Source organism: Schistocerca cancellata, chromosome 6 (genome assembly GCF_023864275.1).
Source record: "Schistocerca cancellata isolate TAMUIC-IGC-003103 chromosome 6, iqSchCanc2.1, whole genome shotgun sequence".
Classification (NCBI taxonomy): Eukaryota; Metazoa; Arthropoda; class Insecta; order Orthoptera; family Acrididae; genus Schistocerca; species Schistocerca cancellata.
This window is the reverse complement of record NC_064631.1, coordinates 26878054-26905060: the sequence shown is the minus strand read 5'-3', so window position 1 is coordinate 26905060 and position 27007 is coordinate 26878054. Positions and strand designations below refer to the sequence as shown.

General features: G+C 40.9%; 1 protein-coding gene across 4 annotated transcripts in view; it reads left to right on the top strand.

Annotated features, from left to right (window-relative positions):
* Positions 1 to 27007, top strand: part of LOC126190895 (protein rolling stone-like) — a 149757-nt gene that overhangs the window by 97902 nt on the left and 24848 nt on the right. For 2 of the 4 annotated variants that reach the window (XM_049931510.1, XM_049931509.1), the window contains exons 2-4: positions 25661 to 25737; positions 25966 to 26092; positions 26212 to 26343. In XM_049931510.1, coding sequence (XP_049787467.1) covers positions 26257 to 26343 — 87 coding nt within the window. In that variant the 5' untranslated portion in view covers positions 25661 to 25737; positions 25966 to 26092; positions 26212 to 26256. The remainder of the gene's footprint in view (positions 1 to 25660; positions 25738 to 25965; positions 26093 to 26211; positions 26344 to 27007) is intronic. The other 2 variants (XM_049931513.1, XM_049931512.1) reach the window with 1 other exon arrangement.

Below are 27007 nucleotides of genomic sequence, written 5' to 3'. Positions count from 1 at the left end.
ACACAGCCGTTTACCGATAGCTGCAGTATTGAACCAGGGGTGCCTCCAAACAACACCTAGAAATATTCTTCAGACGCTGGCCGAGCATTTTGCACAAACTACTGCCAATGCAAGCCAGGATCCAGCTTTGTCGCTAACGTGCGACTGTCGAGAGGGAAAAGTTGGACTTGAGGCAGAACAGTTGTGAGGCCTACAACTCCCCTTTCTCGATGTGGGAGCTCGAATCGGCACTGACTGAGACTTCTGACACTGCACCCGGTCACGACCACATCCGGTACTGCATGCTTAGACATCTGCCAGCGGCGTCAATGGAAATCCTCCTCGAATGTTTTAATCTAATGTGACAGACAGGTGTCTTCCCCAACTCGTCGAGGGAGGCAATTCTAATCCCTCTCCTCAAACCAGGAAAGTACGCACGTGTCCCAGTAGTTATCGGAGTATCGCCTTGACGAGCTGTGTCGGAAAGACCCTGCAACGGATGGTTAACCGTCGTCTGGTCTGGCTATTAGAGACCAGGCAACTCCTTAGCCGCTCTCAGTGTGGATTCCGAAAGTTTCGGTCCACGGTCGACAACCTGACCCTCCTAGAAACGGCTATTCAGCATGCTTTCCTCCGTCAGCATTACTGTATTGGCATATTCTTTGATATCAGTAAAGCGTACGATATTACTTGGAGACACAGTATTCTCGCATAACTGCATCAGTGGGGCTTTCGTGGCCACCTCCCCGTTTTCATTCGGTCTTTCCTGTCTCAGCGGTTTTTTCGGACCCGGGTTGGTCACACACTGTCTGACCGATTTGAGCAGGAGAATGGTGTCCCCCAGGGCAGTGCTTTAAGTGTTACCCTCTTTGCCATAGCCATCAAGAGTATAACATCTACGGTAAGGGGTCCAGTACAGTGCTCCTTATTTGTGGACGACTTTTCTGTTTTTCTGTTCCTCCTCCAGTGTTGCAACGGTGAGCCGTCAGTTGCAGCTAACAGTGCGGCGGTTAGAGGAGTGGGCTGCAAAGACGGGTTTTCAGTTTTCTGCCGATAGGTGTGTGTGTGTTCATTTTAATCGTTGTCGTCGTCTTTTAAATTTGCCTGCCTTGCATATAGGGGACACTATCCTACATTTAGGAGACACAGTGCAGTTTCTGGGCCTCATCTTTGACGCCAGATTGTCACCTGCGAGACTTGAAAGCCAGAACCCTGAAGGCCCTGAACATCCTCAAGTGCTTCAGCCACAGGTCTGGGGGAGCGGACAGGGCACGTCTCCTCCAGTTTTATCGTGCTTTAGTGCGTTCACGGCTGGACTTCGGGTGCACGGTGTATGGATCAGTGAGGCCCTCTTATTTGCGGATTCTTGACACCGTCCACCATGCTGGGATTCGACTGGCCATGGGTGCTTATCGGACTAGTCCCATACCCAGCCTCTGTGCTGAGGCGGGAGAACCGCCACCATCCAGCTGCAGCTCCTGTTGCTGCACCAGGCTTGTAAGTTTCTTGCAGCTCCAACCTCGCCTGCTCACCATATTGTTGCTCGTCCGCCTCTGGAGCGCCTTTTTTCCGACCGTCCACGAGCCACGATGCCGTTAGGGATCCGTGTGCAACGTGTGCTGGAGTCCGTCGGTATGGAGTCCGTACAGCCCCAAATCCAGGGTTTTAACCAACTGCCACCCTGGCTACTGGAGAGGCCCAGAGTTACTTTAGTTTTAGTGCGGTACAAGAGAGATTCCACTCCTGCAACATTTTCTGCCATTTTATCTGACCACCACGACTATGTAGCTGTTTTTACAGATGGGTCGAAATAGGAGGATTCTGTTGGTTGCTCTGTTGTTTTTCCAGATCGTGTCCTCAAGGTCCGATTGCCTCAAGCATTTACTGTCTTTGATGCAGAATTGTCTGCGATCTTACGGGCACTGGAGCAGATGAGATGCTCTTCCCGCCCTAAATTTCTTGTCTGTTCCGATTGACTAAGTGCCCTTCATTCATTGCAACGTTTGTATCCAGCAGATAAAATAGTCCAGAATATCCAGGATGCCCTCCTCCAACTACGACGACTGGGGAAGGAGGCGGTTTTCTGCTGGGTTCCAGGGCACGTCGGCATTGCTGGGAACGAAAGGGCAGATCTCGCAGCCAAGGAGGCGTGTCTCGATACGCATGTATTTCAGCGTGCCATCCTCCTGTACGCACTCACCTGGTTGTTGAGCTCACGAGTCATGCGTCAGTGGGAGCATGAGTGGCTGGAAATGACTGACAATAACCTTCGTTTAGTCTAGCCCACAACGCGTGTGTGGTGTACTTTTTCCCAGCCACGTAGATGGGACGATGTTTCCTCACTCGGCTTCGGATAGGCCACAGTCCAATGACGCATGGCTTCGTGCTCCAGCGAGAGGACCCTCCAGTGTGTGGTACTTGTGGCGTCCAGGTCACTGTGCGCCACGTTTTGTTGGATTGCGTTTTATTTTCTGACCAGCGGGCCGCGGCTGACTTGCTGGCGGATATGCCATCTCTTTTAGGAAATACTCAAAGAATGTGGTTAAAGTTTAAAGACTTGTCCAATGTTTTTACCAAGATTTTAGGGAGAGAGTCTTAATTTGTTCACATGATGACTGGCTCGCCCATATTTTACGTAAATGGCCAGCCAGAGACAATTTCCTGTGGCATCCTTCACGCTCATTTCTCGTTTTCCTTACGTTTTATTTTCTTACACAGCACTTTTCATCTTTTCCCGCTTTCTTTGCGTGTATGCTTCCATTTTACTAAATTTGTTCACATTCGTTTCTTTAAATGTGCGTCAGGGCGCTGATGACCTCGCCCGTAAGCCCCAACACACACACACAAAATAGCAGGCTGTGTTCTCTTTGCTGGAAACTCTTCAGTTCTATAACACAGAGGATCCGTTATTCCGTACGCTCGTATTTTGTTCATTAGGCGGAACTACATCTAAGCTTTCCGGAAGTCAAGGAACTCACCCTCTGCCTGGACGCCTGTGTCTACTGTTTTTCGGGTCTCGTGCGCTTATTACAACACCAACACTTTCTGTACAAATTAAGATGATGTTCAGTGTTCAATTAGAATGTTTACTACTAAATGATATATTGGTACTAGCAGCTTACAAGTATACCTTAGGGGCACCGGTTCTACAGCAAATGTTTTTGAAACAGGATGTATCTGCAGTCCAGTCTGTTGCATCGCTCTGCTTATTTCGATGTCAGCCAACACTAAGAGTCGCTACACGAACGTTCGCTGCTTAACGGTAAAGACTCGTCAACCGTGTTGCATTCGCTCGCGTAGACTGTATTGTTTTCAAAGATTTTTTATTTGTTTTTCTTTAATCGAATTGTTTATGTTGTTCACAAATTACACCTTCTTCAATTTTCTCGTCAATTAAGGCCACAGACGCATGGTCTTTTCAAAATGTATTTCTGACCAAAGAAGCAGTTCTGGTAGCTGGAGTACAAGGTTTCTGTTAATCATGTCTTTTGCGTTCTTGAGGTGATATTTCCATAGAAACTTTCATCCCCTGTCATATATTTCTTGATACCTGATCGAGATGTGAAACACCAGTTTTCATAGGTTTAGCCTTCAAATTTTTTTCAATGTAACGAAGTATTTTCTAAAAACTTTCATTCCCTATTTCACCATTTTAAAGTTTGAATTTCCAAAAACACGTATTTTTTTATTTCTAACCATGAAGCCAAATACCAGTTTTCATAGACGTAGCTTTAAAATGCCTTAGTAGTTCTTAATAATGATTTGTTTTCAAAAAAAGGTTTCGCTCTTTATTTTACCATCTTAAGGGTTGAATTTCCAAAAAAGGTGAAACACGTATTTTTTTTGTTTCTGACTGAGAAACCAAATACCAATTTTCGCAGGTCCTGCTTCGAAATTGCCTTAATAACGACACTTTTTCAAAAAGTCTTTCATCTCCTGTTTCGCTCTCTTAGGAGTTGGATTTTGAGTAATCCCTTCTTAAAAGATACCTACAATATAAGATGAACACGCTCTCCAAATTTCAAGTTCCTGTCCTTAGCAGGCTGAGCTGGGCAGTGATGAGACAGCGAATCAGTCTACCCATGTTGCACCCCCTTGCAGGTTGGATTTTCAAAAACAGCCAAATACAGATTTTCAGAGATTTAGCTTTTCCATAAAAACTTCCATCCACTATTTCACCCATGCAAGAGCTGAATTTCCAAACACAGTGAAACATGGAATTCTTTATATCCAATCGATAATATGAATTCAAATTTTCATAAATTTCTTCCTCTGCGGCTCAAAAACTCATGAAGAGGCTTGGCCTCTTCAGTTATCTCTTTCCATTTATCCTGGCCCCTTGCCAGCATTTCCCAATCCCTGTAGCCATCTTCCGAAAGTCTTCTGCGACTCCGTCCTCCCATTTAGTTTTCGGTCGACCACTTTCTCTCTGTCCTCTGGCTTTCCTTGTAAAATATTTTTTGGCATTTCCGTACCATTCATCCGCGCCACATATCCAGCCCACCTCATCTAGATGGCTTCACATTTCTTTTAACAGGCTGATTTTTGTAGATGGCTTACAACTAATGGTTTTATCTCCTCTTCCATCTTCCCCTTTTGCAAACTGGGCCAATGATTCTTCTGCGATAGATTTAGCGTTAAAATGATTTCATAATGAAATATTTTCGCAGAATATTAATAAATCCCCTATTTCATTCGTTCACGCGCTGAATCTTCAAAATCAGTGAAACACACATTTTTTTATTTGTAACCAAGAAGTCAATAACCAATTTTCATAGATGAATCTTGAAAAATACTTTAGTAGTTCTCTAATAATGATTTATTTTCAAAAAACCTTTCAACCCTCAACCCCTATTTCACCCCTTAGGGATTAAATTTCCAAAATTCGTTCTTCAACACCACCTACAGTATAAGATTACTATCCTCCGAAAATTTCAAGTTTCTATCCTTAATGGTCTGGACTGGGCAATGAGTAGCCAGTGAATGCGTCAGTCATTCGGGGCATTGCCTTTTATATACATAAAGATAGATGATTATTATAGGCACTGGAACATCACCATCCTACGGTGTGACGGAGTTATCGTGCAGAACCAGTTGTTTTTTTTTATGTTAGTGATCTGCGCAAAAACGTAACGTGTCCATTCCAAGAGTAGAAAATACTAGCGTTTTCGGAGATGAGACATGAGTCTCCACAGGGGCGGTGACAAGGGGGGCGGGGCTATAGGCCTCCCCCCCCCCACCACCATGGAGTATCATATTACACTGCATAAAATGACTTCAGAAATCAGTGAATATATTAATTCAACAGATTCAATAATTTTTTTATAATTAGGTTGCAATATATTCCAAACACATTTTAACAAAAGAACAAGAGCGGCAGATAGCTTACTGTCTAAACCAATAAATATCATTTAACTTAAAACGGGCATCTTAATTATTAATATACACTAGATGTACCACTTACAATAATCAAGAAGGCTGAAATATGCCGAGTATGCCTACCAACACTTAAATTGCTGACCCCAGACAAAAGCTTCGAAGTCGCCGGCATCTGGCTCAAATCGTATTATTTTCCCGGGCACTCACATTCTGTGGACACGTTTTTACCCTGAAATCCAAAACAGCTACCAAATACTACTTTACGAAACACCAAATTTTACCAACTCTTCTATTGTTAAGCGATATTCCACCCCCCTCCCCCCCCCCCCCCTTGACCGATTTCTAGAACCGGCACTGAGTCTCGAGAACACCAAGAACTTCTCGAGCGTCAAATTCGCGGTGTAATCCATATTGAAGCAGAACAGCAATCGCGCTGACGTCACAGCCAAGCGATAGCATGCGTCATTTCGACGTCAAAGGACGTAGTGCACGTCATTTTCCGGTATTTGGCAGCGCTGACTGGACTGCAACACCTTTTTCATTGTCTCAAGGGCACCCATGCCGGAGGGGGGGGGGGGGCACTAGCTCTCAAAAAATGGTTCAAATGGCTCTGAGCACTATGGGACTCAACTGCTGTGGCCATAAGTCCCCTAGAACTTAGAACTACTTAAACCTAACTAACCTAAGGACATCACACACATCCATGCCCGAGGCAGGATTCGAACCTGCGACCGTAGCGGTCGTGCGGTTCCAGACTGTAGCGCCTTTAACCGCTCGACCACTCCGGCCGGCCACTAGCTCTCAGGAAGAGGAAAAAATATAGTGTATTCAGGTGGTTTTCTTTCAAGAAAATAATTCAAAAGTCGGTATTTGTTTTAAAACAGATTCGGAACTGGAACTTTCTTATGAGTACTTACACACCTCTATTTATCTTCCAGAATAAAATACTCCATTCCAAGGTCGAGTCCCTCTCCCCCCCCCCCCCCCCCCCTCACCCTCCGACAAACTATCGTGTGGGCGCCCTTGGTGTGTCTGGGGTGTACAGGATAGGTTTTACATCTAGATTCAATTGTTTGTGAAGAATTGAGGTTTTCTTCTTTTATTAACTTTTTTCAGTTGTATATTTACGTGCAATTTTTCCATCAATTATTGGGCATAAATAAGTATTTTCAAACCGTTTAAATTCGGTAGTTGTAACTGCATTAGATCTATGGATACATGAAAACGAAAGTTTGCAAAATTTCGTAGATGATGACAATCGTTGCAAAATTCCTTAATTAACTTATCCAGAAACATTTAATATTGGCTGAATTGTATGGACTTAAAAGTATTTATAAAAATTTCTACATCAAAACAAATAATTCAAATTATGTATCGTATCACAATTCACCTCAGTGCAAGATGCCTCACTATGTATTTTTTGTATACATGCAAGGTATGAGCAAAAAGTTACAGGAATTTTTGTTTTTCCTAAAGAATCTTTATTTATTCATCAACGTCAGCTTTTGTCTGCCCTCAGATATAACACACTCGTGCGATCGCGTATTCCAGTCTTTTGGATGCACTTCTGGAACACATTTTTCGTTGTGGGGTTCAGTGATTCTGTCCTTATCCCATCAATGGTGGAAAAACAATGTCATTTCATGGTTCTCTTCAAGCTCGGGAATAGAAAGAAGTTGCAGTGAGTCATGTGCAGCGAATACGGTGGCCGAGGCAACATACCGGTTTTGTTTTTTGCCAAAAATCACGAACAAGCATTGAGGTGGGAGTGGGAGCTTTATCGTGATGCAGTTTCCCCGAGTGATTCCGCCACAAGTCTGGTCGTTTTTCTTCGGTCTGCTACAAGCAAACGGCGATGCACTTTCGGACAGTATTCCTCACTGACCCCACGACCATAAGGCAGCAACTCATGATCCACTATCCTACTGTAATCGAAGAAAACATTGAGAAGAACCTTCACATGTGACCGAGTAGTCGTATTTTCTTCTGCCTTGGCTCTTCAAGCAGTTTCCATTGCGACGATTGGGGCTTAGTTTCGATGTCACACGCGCATCCCCATGTTTCGACATCTGTTATAACTTTCTTTACAAATTCCGGATCTTTGTCGACTTTATTCAGCTGGTCGTGAACTATGACTACGCGATGTCGCCTTTGTTCGGAATCCAACAATTTCGGAACAAACTTTGCTGCTACATGTTTTATGACCAAAACATTCGAGAAAATTGCTTGGCAAGAGCCAATGGGTATGCCGACCTGATCAGCAACCTCTCTGATAGCAATTCGGCTATTTTCCATCTTAAACGGCTCCTCGACCCTCTTTGAAACGTTTATACCACTTGTACACTCTTGTCTTACTCATAGCAGATTCACCAAAAGCCACAGTCAACATTTCGAATGCGGTGCTGCATTTTATTTCATTTCTCAAGCAACATTTTTTGCAAACTCTTTGGTCCATATTTTTAGAAAGTAAATATTCGCAGAGCACTCGAAAACATGTATAACCTTCTCGACTGCCAGCAATAAACTAAATATTCATAACAACTGAAAATGTAAGTTTACATCAGGAACATGTGTACCAACGAGATAAAAAATGTTTTGAAAATCGAATGAATAAAGCCCGCGAAAGTAAAAAAATTCAACAATGCAACGTTGTCAAAGTGATATCGAGAATTCTCAAGAAATATAGTGTGACACCAAAAGTAACTGAAGGCAGATTGGAAAGAAATGGTGATAACTTTTTAGCATTTGTGAATATGCAAGAAGTGTTTCTTAATTTGTGGTGCAATAAGATGTTTAGAATCTGTGGAAGAGTAGGAGGAAAGTGCAGAAGCCCCAACTGGAAGCATGAAATTGAAAAGCTAAGAAAGACAGTCATGTTAATAAATTTGTAAGGCAGGGTTTCAGATTACCAGCACAGTTGTTCGACTAGTTGAGTATCGTACATTGACGAGCCAAAACATTATGACCACTGCCAGCCCAGAGGTTGAATGCCATCTGGTGCTGTTGCGGGCATGTGGCGCAGTAAGGCAAGAATGTAAGCGTAAGTGGGACGAATGGGTAGACATTATAGGGAAGATACGGATCCACTGATATAAGCTTTTTTGATAAAGAGCACATTGTTGTGGCACTTCGGCTGGAAATGATAATCTCTCAAACGACGGAGCCGGTCGCCTGTTGGCATACTACTGTTGTGAGCACCTACGGAAAGATGTTGACGGATGGTGAAATAATGACTAGGCCGCGTGGTGTCGGACGACCACATCTCTTCAAAAAACGTAGAGGGCGGAGGGTCCCCCACTGTGTAACACAGGACAGGCAGCGATCTGTGGCAGATCTGATGAGAGTACAGTGCTGGTGCAGGTGTGGGTGTTTTGGAGCATGCCATTCGAGGGCCACTGTTGAACATGTAGCTCCACGTCACACGACACCTAAGTGTTTTTGTGTTGACCCAGTGACATCATCAGTTATGACTGAAGTGGGCACGCATCACTGAGGTTTCACTGTGGGGCGATAGAGACGTGTCGCCTGTCAAATGAATTGCATTTCTTGTTACACCAGGTTGATGGTTCGATCCTTACACATCATCACCCAGGCAAATAAATGGCTGCATGAAACATGCATAATGCCACAGATGCAGGCTGATGAGGGCAGACTTGCACTATGGAGTACACCGAATTGGGCTTCCATGGGATCAGTGGTGCTAATCAAAGGTATAAGGATGGCAGTGAACCACGTGAACATTATTGTGCGCCACCTGCATCGTTTCATGCTTGAAGTCTCCTCTCCTATGGTGATGACATGTTCCAGCAGGATAACTGTCTGTGTTTCAAGGCTAGAATCGTGCTACAGCGGTTTGAGGGGTTGAGTGTTACACTGATGTCTTGGCCAGAAAATGTGCCTGGAACGTATATCGGGCGCCAGCTGCGTGCCCGTAAACCACCATCCCGCAATTTGCGGCAGTTGCTTAATCTCTGCATAGAAGCCTGACGCCACATTCTTCTGGAATCCTGTCAAGGACTTGTAGAATCCATGCCAAGTAGAATCTGCTGTACTGTGTTTGAAACCTTGAACAACATACTTTTAAACAGGTGGTCACAACGTTTCAGCTCATCGATGTATTCATTCTAGAGACAGCTTGAAGGCTGAGAATGGAAACTTTCCTGGCATATACTACTGATGAGTCTTGAGACACAGATATTTCAATAGGTGTCATACTCATCAACTTTTAGCAAAGTTATGATGTGTTGCAGATGCTCATAGACACTGCTTTACAAAACTTAAGGACGAAATAAACGAAAATAGCATTTGAAGTATGTGGTGTTAATGAATGAAAGTGCATGTTGCCCCAGGGCTGGCCCGACAACGAGGCATTTATATGAATAGGAAAATACAGTGTGTGTCTCTCAGTAAGCAGTAATAGTGCACTGTGGTGGTGTTCTTCAGCACAAGATGACTTGCAGACAACATTTTGATGGCTTGACGTGGCGAAGAATCATCGGGAAATTGTAAGTGTGAAGAATGTAGCCCAGGAGTTTAGTACTAGTCACCGTATTCTTTCATGAGCATGGGGAATGTTCTAAGCCAAAGTGACTACTGCATGAATGAGAGGAAGTGGTTGTTCATGGTCAGCTACAGCCATGGGCAATCACCATGTTATGTCAAACAGCATGTGTAATTGCAACCACATCTAACAGGACCACAAGGCATGCAATCTCACCCTCTACAGTGGCACAGCAACACCATGAGGTTCGTCTCTTTGCCTGAAAACCAGTATGTTCAAAAAGTGTTGATACCTCCTCAGTAATATTAAATAGCTGTTGCTTATCTCTATGTTGCAGCCGGTCGTGGTGGCCAAGCGGTTCTAGGCGCTTCAGTCTGGAACCGCGCGACCGCTACGGTCGCAGGTTCAAATCCTGCCTCGGGCATGGATGTGTGTGGTATCCTTAGGTTAGTTAGGTTTAAGTAGTTCTAAGTTCTAGGGGACTGATGACTACAGATGTTAAGTCCCATAGTGCTCAGAGCCATTTGAACTATTTTTTCTACGTTGTAGCTTAATATCTGCTTGAATAAGTTTACATCCATATTCCACAAACCACTCTGAAGTGCATGGCAGAGGATGCTTCACATTGAATCACATATTATGGTTTCTTTCTGTTCCATTTAAATATGGAATGTCAAAAGAATGTTTAAGCATCTCTGTGTGCACTGTAATTAGTCAGATCTTTCCTCTGTTGTCCTTACTGGAGTGATATGTAGGTGGTTATAGTATACTCCTAGATTCCTCAGTGAATACCAATTCCTGAAACTTTTTAATATGCTTTCATGACGTAAATGATGTCTGTAACAAAATGCTTGTCACCTGAGGTTTTTCTGAATTTCTGTATGCAGTTCCATAAGTCAAACAAAGCTGTAAATATTCATGCTGCTTTCTTTGTGTATATTCAATGTTCCCTGTTAGTCCTGTATTGTGTAGATACTGTACACATGAGGAATGTTCTAGAATGGGCAATACCAGGAGTTTTGTGCACAGCTTTGTTTGTAGATTGGTTGTATTTGCTCCGTATCTTACCAAGGAACCAAAGTTTTCCACCTAATTTGCCTATGATTGAGCCTGGGTAATCATTACCTTTCATATCTCCGAAAACTGTTACACCCAAGTTTTTGTACAAATTGAGTTATTCCTATTGTGACTGACTGGTATTTTCCACAAAAAGATAATTCCTATATCAGCAACAACAGAGTCCTATGTATACTGTTACTTGTCATGCAGCCTTACAATGAATGTTGCTGCTTGACATGTAACCTACAGAAATTTCCAGTCATTGAATTTGACTTCTTTTCCACAAGAGTACATATCTCCAATCTGAATCTTACACAAGGCATCAAAGTCTATATTAAAACTATTTTTGTGTCTTGCACTGTGACTGTGTGGGTCATAGTCATCTGAAACAAATTTTACTGATAGCAACAAGAACCAACAAGGAGATAATGTACAGAGAAATGACTGTAGGAATTCCGAGATCATTAAAGAGATCTTTGCAAGATTTACAGTTACCTATTTTACGCAGTATTCTTACTGATTTCTTCTTTCTAATAAATACCTTATTTACTTTAGATGCCTTCCTTCAGAATATTTACAGTGATGTCTTTGGGATGTTAACATTGTACCCTTCACCAAGTGACTACATTCTGCTTGCAATGAAAGTCCAAACACAATTGAGCATCATTATAGTAACACACATATTTTTGTTGTCTTTGAATCACATCAGTAAATACCCATGAGTACTGAATTTAACAGTGGTTGTGTTTTTCAACTTGGACTGAAGGCCCTTACATTTACAGTGAAGATTTACTTGAAACGTACTGAGTACTTTGCTTTGAGAGTAAAGGAGACCACTCACCAAAATCAGAAGGGTTGACTCATCAACAGGTACACACAAAAAGACAGAAAACATCCTAACTTTTGGAGTACATCCTTTCTCAAGCTAGAGTACACACACACACACACACACACACACACACACACACACACACACACACACACACTCTATGTACCGTGTGTGTGTGTGTGTGTGTGTGTGTGTGTGTGTGTGTGTGTGAAATCTAGCTTAAAAAAGGATGTACTTCAAAAGCTAGCAAGCTTTCTGTTTTTCTTGATGACTCAACCCTTTGCTTTTCAGTTTGCAGTCTCATTTACCTCCCAAAGTATTTACATTCTACCAAGACTTCCAAACTATAATTGGAACATAATGATATTATCAATCACACAAATCACTGATGGCAGAGAAACATGTCGGAAATGAGTGTACTTGTTATATAGCCATTTTTCATTGGTTTAATCCAACTGTAATCTGCTAGAGAAATGGTTATATTTTTAAAGAAAATCAACGTTTTAAACTGTTAATAATACTTATGAAGGTAAAATTAAATACAATTTACATCTCTCTTTGTACAGCGAACAAACTCAGAGCATGGAACTAACTGTTGCACATACGTATACACTAATTGTTGAGAGACCTCATGTTACTGTCAAAACTATTGATATAAACTTACCACAGTCTAATATGTCTCCCTATATTTATATTGCAGTGAAATTACACTCAGAATTTCTCCTAGTTTTTCAAACTTATTGTTGCTCAAATATTTGGTAAAAGTGTCTGCAACATTGTTTTGTGCATCTACTTAACAAATGCCTATACTTCTCATTCATATAACATTCATTCAAAAATGAAAGTGTACTAAAATATACTTTAAAATTTTAATACTGTTATCATTTATTTACAAAATGGTTGTGTACTTCAATATACTGGTACTGTGTAGGGTCACAGACATGCACATACGTGTTTGTGTGTGTGTGTGTGTGTGTGTGTGTGTGTGTGTGTGTGTAGTGTTCATGAATATACTTTGAATTTTTAGTACAGTTACCATCTGTAGCAGCACTGACTGCACCAGAGTTCTCTTCCTACGTGTACTTTAACAGGTTCATCAGACCTTACATCAAAAATGTTCAAGAGAACTTACTCTCATTGATAGCTCCGGAGAATGCTGCATACTCAGCAACACTTCCTTGTTTCTTAGCTTTCCAGAATATTACATTTCCAAATGTCTAATTCCTTAGCCTGATGTAGACTTACAATACAGACAGTCACCTATCCCCTGCCCAGTCCACACCTACAAAACAGTCTAAGTGATCAATATTTCCAGTCCTTCCATATGTTAACACCAACCACATTTCAGTACTTGCAAAACATAATTGAAGAGACTATAGTTGTAATAATTTTTAAATCTACTCAAATAGTTTACACCATAACTTATATCTGGTTGTGTTCCTGAGCTAATATGCTGCACAATTTTTAATGTTCAAAATGATATTTGTTAGCTAGAGATACGATATAGCTTTCCTGACTAAGGGTAATTACATTCTTGCATAATTATAGTCAATATTTATTCTAAGCACAGTGCCAGCTTAAGCAAAATTTTACCAATGTGCTACAACATTACAAAAATAAACAGCTCGGTTCCACTATGTCATCATGGTAGATGCGACTTAATACTGTTGCACGCAAAATTATCTTTACCTAATGCACTAAGATCAAGCAAATTGTTGCAATGTTTATTATTTCCCATGTGCTTTTTTGTTAATATATTAGTATGTACTAGGTCTTTCACTCCCCTTGTACACCACATGTCACTGATCCCTAATACCATACACGGAAAGTAAAAATGTGCATTGAGAACATGACACCTGCATATCCAACTGTTTCCATAGTACTGAATTTCCTTCTCTATTCACTTTTTTCCCACAGCCTATAGCCTTTTAACTTTCAAGGGTACTAGTAGTAACTAAACTGAATATTTTAATTTTACATATATAAATCAAACTGTTTAAATGCATTTAAATTCTATAATTGATAGCTTAACATTACAAGGAATAAAATAAAATAAAGAAAAGAAAAATAAGGTGATAGTAGTGAGACTCTAGCCTGGGCTGACGAATTACCAGTCGGTGCAACACTATAAATTATCAGTCAGTGCAATGCTGATCTGATTAGCATTGCTCAGAAATCCCTCCTACTCCACTGTTAATCTTTAGAAAGCATTTTACCTTTTCCTACAGCCCACTCAGGTAAAATATTTTAGGAACTTGTTAGGTTTAAGTTTGGATTAGGTCAGCTTAACTCTTAGTCTCATTTTATCCTCTAAATATCAACTGGAGAAGGGCCTCTTTGGCAGATCATCTGCAAAATTTGCCACATTGCTTGTACAATACCTTATATGCACTTTGAAAGAAAAATACTGACCTGGCACTGTGAGCAACATAGCAGCCCAAGTGCCAGCATGGATGAAGTCTCATTAGAGCATGCACAGTCAAAAGCAGACATCTGCATCCATTTTCTGACCATAATTTCAGCACTGGTTTCTTGTTACTGAAAAGGGAACACTTCAAAACATGTTTTAGACCATTTTATTCACATACCAGCGTGTATTAGACAAGAAATGTCATAATTTTAGTACAATATTTACAGTGAGCTGTAGCACATAAGTACACGATCACCAGCTGCCACTGCCCAAGACAGTTCTTTATTTCATCTCAGCCTCTCATTTGATACTGTTTGTATAACAGAGTCTTGATTTGTTCTATTGTCTTTTTACTTTTACCATAAATTAGCAAATCGTAAACACAGTTATACAGCTCACATAATTTTCAGTTACAAGAAATATGTAGCTAGAAAAAATCTCATGTATGTTAGTTGAAAATCTCCAAAAGTTCTTCATCAGTTCCTTTGAAATTTTGAACAATATTGCATTTTAATATATGCATTTTATATACCCATTTTAATATATATAATACATAAATAAATATGTAAGATATAAATGGGAAAGGTTATTACCAAAGTTCCTGAAAATTTCTTGATTGATTTACTTCAAATTTTTATAAAGTGTTCTAATGAACATTCAGATGGACACAGGCTACATATTTTTAACATATATCATACATAAATTTGAGGGTGGTTTGAAAAGTTCTGGTAACAGAATAGAAAAGAAGTACTTACATCATTGAAACTTTTATTTTTCAATGTTGTCTCCTTGTAGATAATGCACTTGGTCCAATGATGTTCCAGTGCCTTGATCCTATCTCGAAAATGAGTTTCCTCCATGCCTGCAAAATAGTTGTCAACTCTGGGTATCAATTCTTCATCTGATTCCATCAAGAAAAATTTACAGTTTTGGGAAGAGATGGAAGTCTGACGGAGCCATATCAGGTGAATAAGGTGGATGTGGCAACAATTCATACCTTAGTTCATGTACTTTTGCCAAGATGATGGCACGTGCATGCGGGCACACATCAGAAGTCACGGCAACCATCTTGCAGATAATTTTTTCATTTCTAATTCTTCAGTTAAAGTGTGATATACACTTTTAGATGACATCTGGCAAGTGTGAGCAATTTCACACACTTTCAATCAGCGATCTCCATAACCATTTTTTGCACTTTTGCAATGATTTCTGGAGTAATGACACATGTTGGCTGACCACTGCATGGATCATTATCTAAGTTCTCCTGACCAAGTTTAAATTCATTTGTCCACTTGGCAACAGTTGACTATGAACGAGCAGAGTCACCCAGTGTATTCTGGAAACTGGCAAGAATGTCCTTTGCTTTCATACATTTCTTTATGAAGTACATAACCACTGCTCAAATCTCAATTTTTTGTCTATCTTTTCAAATCACTACATGGGAACAACAACAGAGCCACAGCTCTCTTCCAAGAGCACTGACATGGCACGTGTTTACAGGCAACTGTCCAATGAATATCACATGTTGGCACTGACCTCTCGTGATGATTCCAAGAACTTTTCAAACCACCCTCATATGTATAATACATAGTGAGTGAATGGGCAAATATCCTTTAGGAACATTACGAATGTAAGTTGTGGACAGTTCAGAATGTGGGTCTCACGGGAAGCATGCAAGGGATAAGTCCCTGCAGTCGCACTATCCTCTGTGCCCTTGGTGGCTCAGATGGATAGAGCGTCTACCATGTAAGCAGGAGATCCCAGGTTTGAGTCCCAGTCAGGGCACACATTTTCAGGTGCCCCCTTGAGGTATATCAACAACACCTGCTGGCAGCTGAGGTGGTGGTGGTGGTGGTGGTGGTGGTGGTGGTGGTTAGTGTTTAACATCCCGTCGACAACGAGGGGCAGCTGAGGGTTTCGATTAATTATCATTTCTTTCTAGAGAAGCTGCATGGTCATCATTGATATCTGTTCTTTTGGAACAGTTACTATCTTCATCTGTTATTACTTTTATGTTGTAATTTAATCTACTGACATGTTCCATGACCTTGGAGATTTTCTCCTCAATTTGGTCCTGCAGAACTAGGCATGTAAAATAATCTTAGTAGTTGTGGTGGTACGGACTCCATCAGCTGATAATCACGACTTGATTGTGATCAGTTCGACGTTGTGGGGGTTTGGTTGCTGTGAATGAGTTGTCTGGAGAAAAATCCATCACTAACCTGCCATTCCCCATGCTGTCCTTCAATGATGTCGAAGTTATCACCCAGATTTGCTGTCATGTCTTCTTGTTGAAATTGCTGCACATCAGGTTTCAGTATGGAACAGTATGGAAGTGTTATGTGCACACACACACACACACACACACACACACACACACACACACACACACACACACACACACTGTGTGTGTGTGTGTGTGTGTGTGTGTGTGTGTGTGTGTGCAAAACACTTCCATACTCTTCCATACTGAAACCTGATCCTGATGTGCAGCAATTTCAACAAGAAGACATGACAGCGAATCTGGGTGATAACTTCGACATCATTGAAGGACAGCATGGGGAATGGCAGGTTAATGATGGATTTTTCTCCAGACAACTCATTCACACTGTGTGTGTGTGTGTGTGTGTGTGTGTGTGTGTGTGTGTGTGTGTGTGTTAGTGTGTGATACCTTCATCAGTTGTGCCACTGATATCCTGCAGAAACCATGCAGTTTAAAATAATTCAGTGTAACAATGGACAGTTTACCATGCAGGAGAACACTGAAGGTGTTAGCCCTGCAGTTTGTCTCTCTGTGGGGCCTGAATACAGTGACTGCAGGGGAGTTTGTATTATCCTGTAACTTGACAAAGTCACTTTTTGAGCTGGATGTACAAAAATTCTGGGAAAGCTGTGTGCCTGTGGAGGTGTTATTCTGAGATGTGCAATGGGCTGTTCCACTTTGAAGATGAGTTGAGGTAAATCCTTATCCACTGGCAGTTGTGTCAGCAAGATGAAGTCAGCTGGTAGGGGAAGTTACTCACTGTATAGGGTTTCCAATAATGAAATGCAAAGACCTTAAACACAGAATGCATGTCTAAAAGCTTCCATGGCAAGGATTCTGTTCAATCACCAATGTGACATATGAGTGCAGTTTTTAGTGTGTAGTGGCAATGCTCTGCCAACCCATTGCCTTGATGGTGATACTCTGTATTGCAGAAGTGCTGGACACCACAAAGTTTACAGATTGTGATAAACAGTGATGACTCAAATTTATGATGTTGCTCAGTCATGATGGAGGCAGGGTAGCCAAAATGTGAGATCCATAATTGCACAAATACATAGTTTCTGCCATGATGTCAGGGGGAGGTATGGCTTCAGTTCAGTGGTTTACAAGCTGCAGAGAGAATGTACCAGAAGCTTCCCTACCCTAGGAGGGGTCCAACGAGGTCAAGGTCAACATGTTGAAAGCAGACCTTGGGTATAACATATTGACCATGTGTATGCTGCATGCTGCGCTTACAGTAGTGGAAAGGTGTACAGCTTAGAGACCAATTTTTGCATTCTCTTTTGACTTTTGGCCTTACAAAATGGGATGTACTCCTTGATGTGAAAGTCCATGCAGTCAGTTAAAAACAGACTTCTGCAAGTTGAGTGGGATAAGAGATTTGATATGGTTTTGCAACACGTCACGCCAAACCTGCACTGAGGAGAAAACCCCAGCACTGCATACGATTTTCAACCCAGTTTTGCTATCATCTAGGATGTTGTGTATTTGTTCATCCCATTGTTGTTCTTTGGATAGCTCATCGTAGTCAATGTCCAATGGGAGTATGTTCATCTGGAAGAAGCAGTCTGTGGTTTTGTTTGCCCCATGGAGACACTGAACATCAGTCATAACCTGTGCAATATAATCCAAATGTCAAAAATGGGCTATGTATGGAATATGCCATTGGGCAGTGATCAGTATAAATGGTATGTTGTCTGCACTCTATGTTGTCTCTGAAATGACACACCACTGTATTTACTGACAACACTTGTACTGGGACTCAGTTAGTCTCTGTGGGGGGGATCCATACAGGATTTCTTTTTCTCCATCCATATTTTCCTGCCGGTGCACTTTTCACTGGAGCCCGAATGGGCAAATGCCACTGGTAAAAGTTCATCACGCTGAGAAATCAATGTAATTCATTGTAGTTCTGGGACTGCAGCAACTGAATTGTGTAGTTGGTTGGATGCCATCATTGCTAACAGAATTGCCAAGGAAGGTCACTTTGGATTTTCACAGTTGGCTTTTGTCGTAATTGAGCATGATGCCAAAATGTTTCAGCAAAAATGATTGTGAGATGTTCCTGACATTCATGTGGGAAGGGCAGAAGACTAGAATATCATCCAGATATGCATAGCAGAAAAGGAACTTGAAGAGAATATTGTCTATGAAATGCTGCCCAGTTTGTGCCACATTTTTCAGGCCATATGGCATGAACAGAAATTTGTATAGCCCAAATGGGGTGATGATCACTGTCTTTGGTATCACCTGCTTAAGTTTGGGTGAAGTCTTGAACATTCAATACAGGTAGCTATTGGCTACTGCACAAGTGTTGAGCATGTGATAATCATCATATAATTGATAGGTGCCATAATCTTTGGGCAGGAGATAGATGGGCAAGACCCAAGGGCTGACAGACTCTCTGACAATTCCTGCTCATAGTAATTCATTTGTAACTCACTTGGCTGCATGAAGTCTGCCTGGGCCAAGTCACAGCACTTTGTTGTGAAAGGAGGGAAGCTGAGGCATAATATTAGACCTAGTAAAGTTCAAAGTCAGATATCATTCTGTTGCAACATCACACACTAGTGATGAGGAGCAGCACTGTCACACACAGAGTTCTCATGTACTTTGAGAAAATTTCAATATAATGACCTGTATTGATGGTGCGACAGGCTTTGCAGTACCAATATGTCCTGGTGATGTGTGTGTACCTGCTGTCAAAGTCTCAGTGCTCATTGTCTCGTTCATGATGGCAATGCTAGAATGGTGTGACTGCTTCTGTGTGATACGTTGCAGACAATAAAACATGACAATGAGTTCATCTGCAATCAAAAGAATTTTAGCATGCAGTTCGCGATTCTCCTTGCGTGGCGTGATTTTATCTTTTCTGACTTTTTCATAGTACTTGATGATCTGTTGTAACTCTGATTTCATTATCTGGCAGTCACAGAGAAATCAGAGATGGTTATCACAAGCAGTGACAGGGTTTGATGCCTGCAGGTTGGTATTATCAATGGCAGCTGTTCATATTGTGGTGAGATATCAATGATGCTGGTCATAATTCTCCACCACTGTGGTGTGTGTGTCCCACATTCAGATCTGGAGAGAAGTGGAAGTGGTGAAGAAAGGCTGCCCCCAAGACAGGTTCTTTGATTCTGAGACCGAGAACTGCCACGGAAGCATGTCACGCAGATCCCATTCGATCGTCAAGTGTCTATTCCATAAATCACAATAGACAAATCATTTGAAGCAATAGGCTGGACGATCAGTGTGGTCAACTCGGTCAGAAGGTCCTCTCGGGGGAGGGGCACACTCAATTCTGAACCAGTGTCGACGAGAAGAAATTGGTCGATAGAGAGATCTGGTATGTGGAGTCCACCATCAGCTTGTGGAATCAGGACCAAACTATTTTGCTTCACATGTCACGAATGTAGGTATCTTGGATGAGTTCTCTGATCTGGAGCACCTATTGTGGACTGAGTTTCAAGTTTGAGTGATTGCATGGGGCAAGCACAGAAGAATGCATTGAATCAACACTGGGTGAGGCCCCAACAGCTTGCCTGGGCCCAGCATGCTGCTGATTTCTGGGGGCATGTTTGTTTTGACTGGCAGGAGGTCAGTGATACCACAGCACTTGCTGGTGGCATCATCCTCGGTAGCATCCTTGAATGCTCAGTTTGGCTAAATTGTGTGTGTGTGAGTGTGTGGTGTGGTTTGAGGTTTTCGGGCGCTAAACAGTGTGGTCATCAGTGCCCAAACGCATAGAAACAGGAACACATGCAGTGAAGGGACGAAGACGGACACCGAACAAGGAGAACGGCTAAAAGACACAGACCTGACGCAGTTACAAATCCTCACATACAGAGGCAAAACAAGAGGAGAAGAAACGCACTAAAAGAGGAAAGGAAACACAAGGAAAAGAGAACAGAAATCTAAGTGACACAAGTAGGTAATCGTGACTGGAGGACCTCTTACCTAAAGCCTGGGTGAGCCAGTCACCCAGCAGCACATTAAAATCCTCTCCCTAAAATCCGAGGCAACAAATTGGACAGGACACAGAACCGTAAGACCTTACCCACAGTCGTTGCGTCGTCTTGCAAAATAGTGGGCAAATCTGGTGGCAAGGAAACCACCGCCCTCTGGTCAGAGAATAAAGGACAGTCAAGTAAAATGTGGCGGACCGTAATCTGGACGCCACAAGCACTGCAGATTGGGGGGTCCTCCCGCCGGAGTAAAAAACCGTGCGTTAAGGGACTGTGCCCGATGCGGAGGCGAGTGAGGAGAACCTCATCCCGCCTGCATGACTGGTAGGACGAACACCATGGCCACGTGGTGACCTTGACCAGACGCAGCTTATTTGCACCGACTGCCAGCCACTCCTCTTCCCATTGACGCATAACACGAAAACGCAAAAGGGATACTGGTTTAAAATATCATAAAATAAGGAAGTAAAAACAAACGCAGAAGTGCAGCTCCTCCGGTACTCTGACAAGTCTAAAAGGACGCTGGGCCTCTGGAGCAACCAGGATGGCAGACGGGTAAAACCCTGGAGTTGTGGTGCCACACGCTCCACACCAAGGGAAAATTGCCTGTGGCCTTGCGCCATGGTGTGACCCTAAACTTTGTATCTGGCTGTCATTGTTGTATGGGAAATCAATCAGTGCTGTATCACAGCTAAAAGCCTATCAGCCAAAATTAATTTACATTCCATAGTTTCATCTTCACGCAAAATCATGGCCATCTGTGTCTATGGTGGTAGCTTAGCACTAGAATGACAGAAGGGGTCACAGTGTCACCTGTCATTCTTTTTTGTTCATAGTCACATCCATTTTTTTTTATTTTGTTCATGAAATTGTGTGACTTTTCCTAACTTTTTCTCCTTTTTATGACAATGTATTAGGATTTACAAAATATTTATATTTTCTTGGACATGTCCTTTGATATATTTAGAACAGAAATATGGGACAATTTGACACTGTTCTTTCCCTTCTGCATGTAAGTAAGCAATCAAACAATAAAACAGCAACAGTCAGCAATCATGCAGAGTCGTTGGTGCTGATAGTTGCATCTCGACATGTGCTTATTTCAATCCGCTACAATTTATATCGTGTCATTCAGATAATATTCTTTGTCCATGAAAGACATTTTCAAACATCTCATCATCTTGTTTAAGTTACCTACATTCATGACATGTGGTCCAAGCTAGTTTGGCCCTGATTCCACATGATGATTGTCCGCCGCTCGTGGTCTCGCGGTAGCGTTCTCGCTTCCCGAGCACGGGGTCCCGGGTTCGATTCCCGGCGGGGTCAGGGATTTTCACCTGCCTCGAGATGACTGGGTGTTTGTGTTGTCCTCATCATTTCATCATCATCCAGGAAAGTGGCGAAATTGGACTGAGCAAAGATTGGATAATTGTACGGGCGCTGATAACCACGCAGTTGAGCGCCCCACAAACCAAACATCATCATCATCATCATCACATGATGATTGTTGGTTCTACATACTGGATCTCTCTACTGACCACAGATAAAGATGGTCATGATTTTGCATGAAGGTGAGACTAAGGAATATAAATTAATTTTGACTGATAGGCTTTTAGTTGCGTTGCTGATGAAGAAATGTTACACCTCTTTGAGAATTCTGACAGTGAGCTGGAAACTGAATTCACTGATGAAGGTGAGTATTTTGTATCAAAGACAAGTGTACATGAAGATAAAGACATTATGAATGAGGAGTGATTAGTGGAGGAGGATTTAGATGTTGATCTATATCTATTCTCACCTCATCCATCACAGCAGGCCACTACAAACATGATCATTAGAGATGAAACCTAGTAGGAGATTGTCAGTTTTTCATCATCTTGAAGAAGGGTGGCTGGGAACATTCTAAAGAAGTGATGAGTTCCCACTAGATACACTTGTCAATGAGTAGAAACTCAGTTTTCAGTGCTTCCTGATTCAGTTTTATAGAACCAGAGCTACATCTCACAGAATCAAATGTTCAAAACATATTAAAAAACAATGATTGGACCATATCACTTAGGAAACTGGAAAAATTGTTAGCCATCATATGTGCTTGGGGTGTCCTTTATATTAATGATATGACTACAGAGGCTCTTTAGCCACATTCTTGGGGACGTATTTTTAACAAGGACATTATGCCAAGGAACAGATTTCATGAGCATCCCGGATTTCTCCAATCTGATGAAAAATCAGCCTGAGCTGAAAGCCTGCCAGCAAATAATTTTGCTCTTGTATTTGAAAATTTCAAAAATTCTTGGAAAATAGTATTTGTTTTTATCGCCCTGCAGAAAATATAAACATGCAGATAAGATGCAGGTTCACTCAATTCATGCCCAACAAACCCAATAAATATGATCTTAATTTGTGGATTGGTGCCAATATAGCAACAAATTATGTATGTAATTCTTTCTCATTCCTCAAAAAAGAGCACACACACACACACACACACACACACACACACACACACACACACACACAGAGAGAGAAGCAACAACTCTAAAATATGAGTGCATCATTTTGCATGTCATGGGGCCATTTCTAAGTGGAGATTAAAACATGATGACAGTTGACTTCTTCACACCCCTTTCAGTTTGTAAGAAGTTCTTTAATTGGTATGCTGAACAAGATCTGCATGTAATCCCTGCTGAGGTAAAGTAGTCAAATGCTGAAATACACTGCACCACCACCCTGTGCCAGACTGGCAAAACAGACTGCACCCTGACTGTATACCAAGGAAGGAAGAAAAAAAAGTCATTCTTCTGAGTGCACTGCATGCTGAAGTAACAATAAGCAAATAATAGAGAAAAAATCTGAAACCATAACATTCTAAAATGCAATAAAGTATGAGGTGGACCTGGATGATCAAATGACCTATTAATATATGAAAACACTGTGTGCCAGTGCATGTCTTCTACAACATTTTGGACATGGGGGCAATAAAAACATGGTCATCTACAAAATGGTAACAAACAAGAAAATGGAAAGGAAGGAGATCATACTTCAGCAGGCAAGTGAACACTAAGGAATGAAACAACAAGAAGAACATACAGAAGAAAATATGGGATCAAAATCGTCTAGAAAGGAGAAGTGACAAATCAACCTCTGAAAGGCAATAAGACCAGTGACTATGGTGCAAATTTCCACAAAGCCATGTGCAGAAAATGTGTGCATCAAATAGAAATCACCTTTGCTGACTGTTTCTGACAGATTACAGTGACTTGAGAAATAAGTACAGTGAAGCTGTGTAGAACACAGGCAATTATAATATGGCCCATATATGCTAAAAATGTCTAGAAGCTTTTACGAGTACTCAATGTATGAAAGTCTAGAGTTTAGGTAGTGTGCATGAGCAAGGATAAATTGGTGATATAGTAGTGTACTAATTATCATTACAACTCACAAAAATGAAGGGATTAGTGTAGTCTAAAATAAAGTACTTTTTTAAGTCATACATGAAAATATTTTATGCAGGGTCAAAATAAACTCTTCCTGCCATTTTAGAAATGTTAGAAACTCCACCACTCTAGTGTTAAAGAGCCAGGACATCCATAGCATTTTGTCTGGCATGAGGGTCAAGTCAATTAATGTGTGAAGGTGCCTCAAAAACTAAGAGGATATCTTGGTATCTAATTGCTTGTTGTAAATGACGACATAGTTGTCGCTCCAGTGTCCTAGTTAGCCAGTGGAGGAAAGCTGCCTTTGCCATGTCACATTTGCCATAAGCTTTTGGTGTTTTTATGGTATAGCTGATGATGTTGACGTGCTGCCCATGTGGCTCAAGAAAGCAACAAACTTTGAGTCCTCATTGAAAATTACATAGTTCTGTAGAATTTACTCAGTGACTGCACATAACTGGTTCGTCCGTATGAAATGATGGCAGCTTGGAGTGAGGTCCTGGTTGAACAAATGGTCCACTGAAATTATGTCACAGATGTGGTGGCACGTGAAGTTGGAGAGCAATGGCAGACGAGCTTCCCAGGTCCAAATGCAGCATGGAAGAAAGTCGGAGAAGAAAATTACCTTGCATGACTTTATGTGTGGGTGCTGCTAGAATGTTCCCACCATGACTGAGCTGAGAAAATTAAATTCCATGCCATGTGCCTGTCCATAACAGTCTATGGAACAGCATCTTGGTGGTATAAAAACAGGTTGTTCTTGTTACTGAAATTGTCTAGTAAGTCAAAAATCATCACACATTGTTCATGTACACAAATGTCATTGTTACCCACAGCTTGACACATAGAAATATCACTTTCGTATTACACACTTAATGGTGACTATTCCTACTAGTCTGAAACATTAAATTATGCATTGTGGATGTCACTGTCTTGTACCTATAGTTCACTAGAACTTTAAGTGTATATTAGCTCCACTGTTAGAGTGTGAGGGATGAGGTGTAGTACACTGGGTAACAATAGTAGCTGCTGACATTTGCCATAGGGTCACTGATATGGTGGATCTGGGTAGGAATACTTGCAGCTAAAAAGTGCACTTTAACACCAGCACTATGATACAGAGGAAAGCTTGTGCACACACAACTGTTCAGAGTGAACTGGCTCAACCAGAGATAGCCTCATTGCTGGCATTCTCCATGCTGGCAAAAGAGGCTTCTTTTCCCTTGCTACAGTTATTGATGGTGGAGCCACTATAGGTTGTTTTCTCTTTTTTGTTTTTGTGACTTTCAATTAGACACTAAAATTTGAACAGGAAAGGTTCAGTTGTTGCAGATCACCAGCTCTTGAATATTATCCTTTCATTGCAGCAATTAAAATAGTTTCTCAATTCTTAATTTATATCAGAGTGAATAGGTTGCATGGTCCTCTAATTGATTTACCTCATCCCCAAAAGCTGTTTGTTAGGTCATAAATTTTTGTTTAATTAATATTATAATATTATCCTCTGAATGACAGTGTTCACTGAGACAAATGGTTTCTGTTCTTATATTCTAGATGAATAATTTGCAATTCATGAACTATACACGACTTTTATTTTAAAAGTCAGCATTAGACCTTTGGTACTCTGTTGTATAATGTTTATTTAGTTAAGTTATCAGTAGGAGATATACAGCAGCTAATTAATGTATCTGAATTTTTCAAAGTAGCTTCATTCTGTCAATTTTATCACATTAACTTTAGTTTGAATAAGCATATATATTTTGTAGTAGTTTAACAATTAATGTGATTTCTAATAGTTAGTTCAATTTATTAGTGTAAATCTTATCTGCTTCCAGATCCTTGGAGATTCTTCTTCACGGTGGTATTCATGGTACACGATGAGTGACTGAGTGATCGGCTGTCTGTTTTCCAAGTAAGACTGAAATTTTTTTTGAGTATATATTTTCAATTTATCCATTTTATCTTATCATACTGAAAGACTTTAGTAATAATAAGGGAAATAATTGTTGCATATTCTTGTATAATTCTCCAGGAAGAACTTTTGTTGTGCTTCTTTATATTCTGACCATTTATTACCAGATATGAAATAAAACTTATATTTATGTAAGCAAATAATTAATAATCATATATTTCACAATAGTTTCTGTCATCTCCAAGAATTTCACCATAATGTCTTTATCATGAGGACTCATAAAATCCTACCGGTGCCCAAATCCAAATTTCGTTGGGTCAACACTACCTCTTGAGATAGCCAAACAGATAATGGGGTAATTACTTATCCTTTCTCTTGCTGATTATCACTTTCCTATCTTGGATAATTTGTCAATATCTTATTATTAATTGTTTGCCAGTATTTTCCTCTAAACTGTCAAATTTATTTTCACAGCAGGTACTAGCTATTTCACACATACTATATCCAAATAACTGAGGAATGATGAAAGGATTCTGGAAGAAGGCGTTTTCAGCTGAACATTTCAAAATAGATCATCAGACAGCCAACATATTTGTAAAATCTCAGGTAAATATACAACACTGGTTAACCACTTATATGATTCAGTCTACTATAATTTACGACAAATGACGTAACTTCTTGTTGTGAAGTTGACAACGAAGAAATTTTTTAAATCATTAAAAGTGTCAGAATGTTGATGAAATTCTTGTGCGATTGCTGCATTCATTATTTAGGAATAATATGTGAGATTAAGTTGTACTGAAGAAAACAGCAGTTCTGCGGAATAACTTATTTCAAGCCAACGAGAAGTTAAGGTATACACGATCGAGGACCTACCAGCACGTATAAGAAAAAAATTGCAACCCTATGGATACCATAACCAGTCACAACAGAAGAAAAGATCTGCATTAATGTTTATTAAGAAGCATAATACCGTTACAAACAAAGGTGTTCATACCAAGTGCCTTTCTTCAGAAAATATTTGGGAATTTATTGCATAAGAAAACTTAATTTCGTGAAGGTGCAATTTGTTATCTTCTGTGTGTTCAGGGAAAAATGTATGCCCTTTAGCAGGTAGGAAATAGGTTTTATCTCACTGCTGTTTTTTTTTGGCTCGGAATGTGAATGGGCAAGAAATGTTCATTCAAATTCAACAGAGTCCATCAACATTTCTTCTTCCTTGATGAATGTGCCACGCTTATGCTGAATATTCCCTTGGTTAAAAAGAAGG